Source organism: Lactuca virosa, chromosome 4, assembly GCF_052849685.1.
Source record: "Lactuca virosa cultivar CGN04683 chromosome 4, Lactuca_virosa_CGN04683_v6, whole genome shotgun sequence".
Taxonomy (NCBI): Eukaryota; Viridiplantae; Streptophyta; class Magnoliopsida; order Asterales; family Asteraceae; genus Lactuca; species Lactuca virosa.
Window position 1 is genome coordinate 14,540,994 of NC_136429.1, and position 11,194 is coordinate 14,552,187.

Sequence of the window (11,194 nt, forward strand, 5' to 3'; positions counted from 1 at the left end):
TAATTTCTTGGTTATGTGACTTATTTTCCTGAATATGAAGGATCGAAATAAGGAAAGTTGTAAGTTCTGGAAATGGGTTGATGGTGATGAAGAAGAACTAGAAACAAACTTAATGAAAGTCAAGATTTCAATATTGGAAAATGATTTGAAATCTTACAAGATGAAGACAGATGAGGATGGTATGAGTTTTAGAAAGAAACTCGATGAAATGAGCAGGACATTAGAGATTCAAAAATGTTGTTTGTGGATGCTTTTTGTTCTGCTTGTAGTGAAATTCATGATGTGGTATAGGGAAAATGAATGGAATGGTTGATTCCAATGTGTTTTGTAAAGGGATGCTTTTGTAGCTTTAATGGTAATGTAATCAAGGGCATAATGGTAATGTAATCAAGGGTGCTTTTGCTGCCCTTTAATGTTTATTCTATTTTCTTTGTTTTGTGTTTTTTGAATTGAAACACATTTTAACTATAATGGTAATGTAGTTGTAACTATAAAGGTGATGTATAACAGTGAACAAATGGTATTGGTATAACAGTGAAGGTTTTTTTGATAAAACAAAAAAATGATATTGGTATAACAGTGAAGGTATTGATATAACAGTGAAGGGCATAATGGTAATGTAATCAAGGGTGCTTTTGTTGCCCTTTAATGTTCATTCTGTTTTATAACATGTCATTTCCGACTAGTTTATGTTGTATTATTATGAGATCAATGAGATGTAGAAACACATGATTACATCAGCATACAGGTGGTACAAGTTGGACGATTATACCCCTTCCAACAGTTGATACATCCACATCTAATTAAAAAATTTAACAAGCTAAAGGTAATTGAGCAAACTAACATTAAACAAACATTAAACAAACATTAAACAATAGTTTTATGTGCAGTGTGCACCAAAAGATGTGCCTTTAAAAATTTTAGGCATAAACAAACATAAGTTTTATGTGCATTATGCACCAAAAGATGTGCCTGTTATAGTTTTAGGCATAAACAAACATAAGTTTTATGTGCACTATGCACCAAAAGATGTGCCTTTCACAGTTCAGGCATAAACAAACACATGACCTAACTTAAATTAACTGGGTTTCCAATATTATCCCCAGTACCGCCCACCCTTCTCTTCAGCTTCATCTTTATGATTCTCTCAGAAGGGTCTTTTCTCTTCTTCACACTGCTAATGTTTTCCCTGCTTCCCCCCACATCAACAACAGGTTCATCTGCGACATAACCCTCCTCATGGTCTTCAACTTCATCTGCCACATACTCCTCCTCCTGGTCTTCTACGTCATCCGCTACATACTCCTCCTCATGGTCTTCTACTTCATCTGCCACAAACGCATCTTCTGGTACTTCATTTGTAACTACATCAAGAGAAAATGTTTGTGTATTGTAATCAAGAGAAAATGGTTATGTGTATTGTAATTAAGAAGCCAACCTTGGTTCAATAATGGACATGTTCTTTTATTGTGAACTTCTTGCTTACAGTGACCACATTTTGGAATCCCTCCCTTCTTACTAACAGTATGCCTTCCTTCTTTTTCCGTAGGACATTTCTTCCTGTTCACCTTTGGTCTCCCAGGCAGCCTTCTACGTCTTGGTGGCAAGATGGTATTGGAAACTACAGTTGGCCATAAATCAGCTCCATTAATTGGCTTTATTGTATATCTATAGCAACTTCCAAACATGCCTGTTGTGAACCAAACTGAAACATAGTCCTCTACATTCCCATTCAAAAACAATATTGTTGCAATGGCATGCAAACACAATATCCCACTAATCTGCCAGGATCTGCATGCACAAGTTCTGTTGTTCAAGTCAACTCCATATCCTTCATGCAATAATCTGACCTCATATTGTTGTGGACCACTTGGAGTAACTTCCCAATACCTGTGATGAAATGTTATAGAAAATTAATTATTTTACCTTAAGTAAATTAGCTTTTGAAGTAAGTAACAAACCTTTGTGCTTTTTTCAATTTCTCAATCCTCCTTCTGATGGAGGGACAGATTGGCAAGTTCCATTTTTCTCCCTTCTTCTTTTGATTAAACATTCTCTCCATGACATAGACTCTAATTTCTTCAAGCATAGTTATTATCGGTTTTTTCCTTGCCTCTACAATTGCAGAATTGAAGGATTCTGATATGCCATTCTCTACGGCATCACAACACCTATCTTCCAAAAAAATGCCCTACACCATGTGCTTGGATCTCTTTCCATCAAGTGGTCATAAGCATTTATGCTAAGTTGCCTAATTTCCCTCATTGTAGCTTCAAATGTTTTTTGTGTTGTAGACTTCGCAGCAATCCAAAAAAGCCTCTTAAACTCAACACCCGTAAACTTTTTCTTAAAGTTGGCATAGATGTGCCTAGCACATTGCCTATGCTCACTTCCTGGTGCTCTCTCCTTTACAGCCTCAACTAGACCCTTATGCTGGTCAGAAATGATTGTTAGCCCTGTCCCATCTCCCATCTCAATGTCATCAAGTAGTAAATCTAAGAACCACTTCCAAGTTTGCTTGTTTTCAACTGCAACTACAGCCCATGCCAGGGGATATATTTGATTGTTGGAGTCCCTACCAACAGCTGCTAATACCTCACCTCTACAAATACCCTTCAGAAAACATCCGTCAATACCAATCACCCTCCTACACCCTTCAATCCAGCCATCTTTGACACCCTTCAAGCAAACATACATCTTCGAAAAGTACACTGTAGAATCAGGCATAATATCTACATCTATTTGGACTGTTGAACCCGGATTAGCCCTCAACAACTCAGCACCATAGTTCCATAGCTTTTCATAGTGTCCCACCAAACTTCCCTCAATTTCATCCAATGCAAACCTTCTAGCATTTCTACATTGCCCGACACTCACATTAAAACCAAAATTAGTCTTCACCAACGCTTTCATTTTCCTGTAACTAAGCCTGGGTTGTTCCAATATGTCACGAATTAACATTTTTCCAATCCACCTAAATGTGACAATTGACCCCAGATTTACTGCTCTACAATAATTATGTTCATCAATCAGTGACTTGATTTGGAATGAATTTTCTTGGCTCATCCAAGTAGCCCACAATCTAAAAGGGCAGCATGCCTTTCCTTCAACTTTACTGCACCTAACTAATAATCTACTTGCATCATTTTTTTCATACCACAAATTGTAACCATTAGAAACAACATAATTGGTAATCATTTGCTTAAGTTCATAACGATCACAAAATTTCATACCTAAGACAGGTTTCATTGTGTCCTATTGTTGGTTAGGATCATGAACATGAAAGTAAACTTCATCTGTTCTGCCACTATCTTCATCATTAACCCCTCCCTTTGGAATAACATTTGTGTAGGCCAAAAACGGATCTGTAGATTTCTCTAATGGAATAACTTCATCATCAAGTTCATGGTCCACTGATATATCATCTGACATGACTGAGTCTACATCATCCTCATATTCATCACTTTCTGTGTCCCCTTCTTCAGCTTTTTCTTCGTCAATCCACTCCATGACTGGCTCTTGATATTCATCAATGTACACATTGATTTTACAATCATTGGCATACCCAGCATCAAGAAACCTTACATAGTCATTATCATCTCTTAGTTCTCTCAATCCATCTACCACAGACCGATTTTGAAGACAATAATATACATCAGTGCACCTTTCCTTGGTTAATTTTCGAAGCTGTAAGATGAACTCCTTAAACCCCATGTTTTTGAAATCAACTCCCGTAACAGATTTTTTTCAAAGGATTAAAGTACATTAATGGCTTAGGGACAAAGTTCCCACCATGGTAAACATCGACAGTAAGCATACCTTGCACCTTGAGTGAAAAATCGGTGTGAAAAGCGAACCCTAATTTCACCGTCTGTGAAAAAACCTCCAACGTGTTCTATGTGATTTTGATTTTTGTGAAAGGGTTATTCCACGTAATAGAGGGAGAAGCCACGTAATTGTTTATTTTTTTCTTCCCGGTAACATTTACCTCCTCACCGGCAGAACCGGTTACCACGATAGAATGAAAGAGCAAAATGTGATTTTAGATGGTATATTTTGAACAAATTCTTTAGTTAGATGGTATTTTTTGAACATGGTATACTTAAATGGTGTTTTTTGTACAAAATTGAAACATAGTTACATTTTTAAGTCATTTTCCCTATCAATTATTGTGAACTCAAAAATAAAGAACAAAAAGGTGTTGGAACAATTAACCCGATGCAGTCTTATCCGTTTTGATCCATTTTATCCATTACATCATAAGCCATTCTCCAATAAAGTCATTGTTGGCCTATTTTCGTTTTTAAACACTATTGTGGGCCATAGAGCCCATGTTTACTTTCATGTTAATGAATAATGAGTTGTCTGATAGGCCTACAATGAGATTCACTCGTTCGAAATAGCCTTTTTGACTTGCCTCCAAAAACACATTTCTCATTTCTCATGATTATTTTGCCAATCTATAAAAACACACACAACTATTGAATAAAAATATCAAAACACATGAACTCCTTTCATTTGTAGCAAAAGATCTAGGGGTGTGCAATAAACCGCACAAACCGCAGAAACCGCCCGCACCGCACCAAACCGCACCGCATAACGCGGTTTAAAACACTCGCGGTGCGGTTTGTGGTTTGTATTTTTGTTAAACCGCATTATGCGGTGCAGTTTGCGGTTTACGATTACAAAATTGCGGTTTAAACCGCACCGCATTGATAAAATCAATTAATGATTATATATATATATATATATATATATATATATATATATATATATATATATATATATATATATATATATATATTCGAAAATAATTTGACAGGTCCTAAATTAATGACATTATCTTAATTTTTTGAAATGTAATATTAATTAATCCAACATTTAATGGAAAATTTAATGGAGTGACCATATTTTTTTTGTTTCAAATTCATTTTCAACTAACATTCAGTGATCATTATTTTATACACTATGTTTTCTTAACTTATGTATATTCATAAGTAGTTAATGACCACAATTCTATGACCACCAAATTTCTTAATGACCACTTAGTGAGCCGTTAGTGACGACAATGATAGTATTGTCATTAAATTTAATGTAAATAACTACTCAAACTGCAAAACCGCATGTAAACCGCATAAACCGCCCGCACCAAACCGCACCGCATAATGCGGTTTTGAACGTTCGCGGTGCGGTTTGCGGTTTCTAAATAACTCAAACCGCATGTGCGGTGCGGTTTGCGGTTTTGGCTCTAAACCGCACCAAACCGCACCGCGCACACCCCTAAAAAGATCCACCCAATACGTGTATGTCCACTTATTGTCCTAAAGTTTTCTCAATACTTCTTGTAAATTGGGTTAAACCGAACCTGGTGTACTTCATGACTACTTATTTCTTACACAAACATCATAAACTTTATTTATTTATATGAGTAATTTACCTTTTACCTAATTATTAAGGAAAATTGTTGAGATACATTCACTATCTGTAACATCTTAAAATCATGAACAATTTTTTTTTTTCATTTTAATACCATTACAAAATCCATAAATTATATAAAAACATAGTTTCTCAAAACCATAAGTCATAAAAATCCAGGATAATGTGCACAATCACGCCTTCGCCTTACCTCTGTCCTCTGATGTACCTGAAACCATAAAATCAAACTGTAAGCCAAAGTTTAGTGAGTTGTCACAAAGTACCCCACACCACCAAATAGATAAGAACATGCATACATGATCCTTCGGCATGACTGGAGCGCCTCGCAGGGCCTACAACCTATTTGGACCTCCGCGTAGGGCTTACAGCCTATCCAAACCTCCACGAGCATCTTGACCTTCAGCATAAAGCAGGACCACCTCAACCCAACCACAATATGTTGACATATGCAACAGATAAACATAAACATATAACCGACAACTACATGTAATTATATAGATCTACAAATCTAACAGATCGCTACTGCATAGCAACATCCTATATACAATGATACATAACACAATCTAGTGGACTGACATTGGTATTTTCAACCCATGAGTACAGTGAGGAAAACTCAAATGAACCACTCGACAGAAACCCAACAGCTACCTCAACATCAAAATAGCCAACCCAAACTTCCTAAAACCAAATCTATACTAATCCTTAGTCAAATACTCAATTCTACCCAAGTTTGACCAAAAGTCAAACTAGTCAAAAAGTCAACGTCAAAGTCTACAAGGTCAACGGTCAGCTTAGTCAAAGTCAACGTCACGTCGTGACCATTCCTTGGTCACGTCGTGAGAATACAACAACAAAACTATCGTGATTCTGGGCACCGTCACGTCATGACACATCCTATGTCACGTCGTGACTTTTGGTTAGAAGGCCAAAATCTTCATTAAGTGCTTAACCTCTTCAGACCAAGGCCTATAACCTCAGATCTAGTTCCTAAATAGCTTCATAATGGATAAATTTTCTAACTTTACCCATTAGGATGGTCCAAACAACTCAGATCTAGTCTTTGAGTTTCAAAGGGACCAAGAATGCATCTTTCTCAACTAAATCCATTAATTCCACGTCTCCAACCTTTAGATCTGAATCTACATAATGTTTAGATGGAGAAAGCTTTTAGCTTTATCCACAATAATGTCTCAAGCTTTCAAGATCTAAACTTTAATACACCAAAATAACCTAAATGACCAAGATAACTTGTATGACTGAAAGGGAAGGCAAAAGATCAAAACTTTCCTAGTCCATGAGGTCCAAGAAGTATTCTAAACTGATCAAAAGGTGATAGAGTCCAGATATGAAGATTTGATGATAAACATCTCATGCTTTTATATATATATATATATATATATATATATGTGTGTGTGTGTGTGTGTGTGTGTGTGCGCGTATGTGTGTATGTATGTATGTATGTATGTATGTATGTATGTATGTGTGTGTGGATGGCATAAACTTCAGATCAACCAATAACACGTTGTAATATATATATATATATATATATATATATATATATATATATATATATATATATATATCAAGACAAGTAAATTTCAAATGAGAATGAATCTAGCACTTAGTTTCTTTTTCGGTTGCCAAGTCAAACGAGTAGAGTTTTATTAATCTTTAAACGAATTACACTACAACTTCAGATGTTAAGTGATATTTTCTTTCGAAATTAGTTATTGTAGTTTTGAATTTATGATGTTTTGGCATTAAAATGTTTGAATTTGAAGTTGGCTAAGTTATGAGCTTTGTGATTGGCTGATTTTTCCATATCTAGATTCAAACATATGTGATACCAACGAACGTTGACATGCTTAAACTCACTCATGAGGTGCTTGTTGAGCCTGATTTTTTATTTTACCAAATGATACCTAAAAGTTTTGAGTTATGTTGAACGAGGGGCTCATTATGGTTCACATTTTTCTTGAAGGTTATAACTTGAGACATATAGAGCAAGATGCTATAAGAGAATAACTCATGCTTTTTTTGTCTAAAATAAATTATAATAATTTGATTTTGTTTCGTTGCCCGTAATAACAATGTAATTTCATTTTCTTACCTGTAATCGCTATGTAATTTCATTTTATTACTTGTAATAAGAATGTACTTTACATTCGTTACTGATAATAACACACTTGGTTCCTTACTGATAATAACATCGTAGTAAGAATCCATTACCCATAATAGCAATGCCCTTTTATTTCTTTACCAATAATAGCAACATATTTGGATCTTTATTTATAATAACAACGTACTTGGAACTATTTAGCCATAATACAAATATACTTATCTTTCTACATAGATTCAAAGATCCATACTATGATGAATAAAATATTCAAAATACCATTAATGGAAAATGCTTAACACAATCCTTAAACTTAATATATATATATATATATATATATATATATATATATATATATATATATATATATATATATATATATGAAAGTTCACTAGAATCACTTATTTAACTCTTGTTTTAGAGTTTTTCTTTTATCGAAATAAACTAAACTAATATATAAATTTATCATTTTTTAACCTCTTTCCATATTGAAATTCGATTTTGTTGCATATAATGAAAAATGCACACCATTTGAAAAAACATTTTTTTGAATTTTTTTTAACGAATCAACTTCTATAGCAGCGTCTTAGCCAATTAAAATGTCTTTTGGAACAAAATATCTAGAAAAAATTAAAACTATATGCACAAACTCATATGTATATATGTATATTTTTGTGATGAATACATATACAAAATGTTGTCTATACACATAACAACATTAACAAAACCCTTAACTTCATTCTAAACATATAATATATCACTTGAAAAAACTATATATATATATATATATATATATATATATATATATATATATATATATATATATATATATAGAGAGAGAGAGAGAGAGAGGTTCAAGTATTCTAACTAATTATTGTGTAGATGTAAGGTTGATTGTGGACCAATCAAATTAAAAAAATTAAATAAATAAATAAGGGTAATTAAGTAATTTGATAAATAACTTCCACAAATACTTCCTACAATTATGCTAATTAAGTTGACTTTAACCTAATTTCTTCTCCTTCTTATCTATAGTCGCGCACTTCCAAAAACCCTATTCCACCATAAAAAACATCCACCGACGACCAGCACCTCTCCCATATTTTTCCGCTGCCAATCCGCTTGTTCAAAACCGAAAACATCACAGTTCAAATCGGTGGATCAGATCAATGGGGAAACATCACTGCTGGAACTGAACTAATTCGAAAGCTTCATCAATCTGATTCTACTTATGGTCTCACATTCCCCCTGTTACTAAAATCCGACGACACAAAATTCGGGAAATCAGAATATGGGTAATCTTGCTTTCACCATCGATGTTATCACCTTACAAATTCTACCAGTATTTCTTCTCATTCCTGATTCCGATGTTGTCAGGTTCTTAAAGAGTCTTACTTTTTTGAGCTTGGATGAGATCAAGGACATTGAAATCGAGATGAAATCAACCGGGTATTTGCAGATTTTTGCACAGAAAAGGTTGGTTGACCAGGTGACGAGATTTGTTCATGGGGAAGATGGATTACAGGAGGCGATTAAGGCTACTGAGGCTTTGAAACCAGGGTCTGAGATCCGATTGGATTGGAAGACGATTGAGGGGATTGCTGAAGATGTCCCTTGTTCTTTGAGTCATGATGAGGTTTTGGATCTTGGTGTTGTTGATTTATCGGTTTCTACTAGATTGATTGAGAGTAAATCGGCTGCAAGGAGGCTGTTGAAGCAAGGTGGATTGTATTTGAATAATGGGAGAGTTGATAATGAAGTAAATGTTACGGGTGGATATTGGTGATAGTTCCAGCAACCACAATGGTTTTGCTTTCATTCACCCAAACTCTTATGAAAACATATTGACTGCTAAGGTTGTTCTCCTTGACCGAGCTGACTCAACTGAGGTACAAAAGGCCTAAACGACTTTTTAGCATATTCTTTTAGAAAAAAGAACACCAATGTAAGTATATTCTATTGTTGATTCTTTTTTCAGTTTTTTGATTCTTGTTCGTATATTCTAAGAGAATAACATTATATATATATAAGAATTGTTTTCTAAATTCAAAAACTCTTTCTAAGTTGGATGTTTTTGTGTTATTTACTGTGTTTTTTTTGTAACCATTCTGGTAGAACTGTAAGTAAGGTTTTGCTTTTATTCTTAAAGAATATGACATTGTTATTTTTTACATCAATATATTCTCTCAAAATTACTACAGTTTATTTATTATTTGTCATATTAAATCATTCTCACAAATTTTTATTCTACATAATTCGATTTGCAGTTATTCTCATAGAATGTGTGAAATTAATGTGATGATCAAAGGCTTCAAGGTATGGTGCATGAGATGGAGATGAATAATGGTGATCAATCTTCCAAAAAGAATGCACTATTAATCGTTATTTTCTGACAGAATAATCGACGATAGAACAATAAGATATATGTAATAGTATATTCTGAAAGAATATTCAAGTAGAATAATCTATATAGTGTTTTTTTAGAGAATGTTCTATTATAATAAATTGTTATTCTTCAAAAAATTATGTCAATCAAAATACATATTCTGTCAGAACATTTATTATTTTATGGTTCAAGAATATTGTTATTTTTTAATATACTCATAAACATATTCTGTCAGAATGTCCGAATTAAAAGCATTAAAATCAAAATTTTAAAATTAATAGAATCTATGATCCCTTAAAATATGCAATTTTCTTTTATTAAATCTATCTTAATTGACTAAATACGTACCCTTGCAGTTAAATTAGATGGTATCTTTCAATTATCTTTAATCTCTAATCCTAATAAAAGACTCCTAAATTGCCACATGTCCTCTTTCTACACCTCCTTCATTCCACGTGTCATATCTTCACCTATCCTATGAATTGTTTTCCCGCCCACCGCTTCTTTGAAGAATTGACGTCAACGGTCATGATCATCTCCTACTAATCAGGCATTTGGTTACCATATTCTCCTTTTTTTTGGAATGCATATCAATCGCTACAGCAAGAAATCAGGAAATCTTCTCCAAAATTAACTTGGATCTACTTTTGTATCTCAACTGAAACTTATATTTTACACTTCTAATTTCCAACGCTTCTCTTTCCCATCATCTGCAACTCACCAAATCCACTCGAATTATTGGTCCCTGTTACTTACTTGAGGTTACTACTCGACGTCACCCTCAAACCTTAATGCCATTCTCTTTATTCTTATTACACATGTTAAAATTCAGTCGTGAGTTTTTTCTTTTTTCTTTTCCAAATACATGCTCCAGATTCCTACCGATGAAGTTTATTTCAATTTCATATTTAAAAATTAGATATATGAAGGGTATGGAGATCAAAGGGAGTCTTCTGGTGGAAAGAATACGTCTTTATATGCTTATCCATATGTTTTTTGGTCTATTGAATCAGTAACTCTTTTTGCACACCACATGTTTGATAAAATGACTGAACCAAATTCTATAATTAGAAAACCATGTAAATCAGGCGGTGAGATTGATTTGTGTTCTTGGTTGTGAAGAGTTCTTTTTTGAGTAGGTTTTAATGTTTGAAACTTTAAATTTTGAAGGCTTTGAAATGTAATTATAATTTCTATTGCGATTTTTCAATTGTAGATAATGGTCTAATTAACTACTCATATTTTGAAATGAAACA

The 11,194-nt window shown here is 33.8% G+C and overlaps 1 protein-coding gene and 1 pseudogene across 1 annotated transcript; one reads left to right on the plus strand and one right to left on the minus strand.

The window, feature by feature from the left end:
* Nucleotides 1–2,154: 2,154 nt before the first annotated feature.
* Nucleotides 2,155–2,961, minus strand: LOC145104134 (uncharacterized). The gene has a single exon (XM_079041417.1). It carries the CDS (start codon nt 2,959–2,961, stop codon nt 2,155–2,157), a length of 807 nt encoding a protein of 268 aa, XP_078897543.1.
* Nucleotides 2,962–7,297: 4,336 nt separating this feature from the next.
* LOC145104135 (tyrosine--tRNA ligase, chloroplastic/mitochondrial pseudogene) lies at nt 7,298–9,338 on the plus strand (annotated as a pseudogene).
* The last annotated feature ends 1,856 nt before the right edge of the window (nt 9,339–11,194 follow it).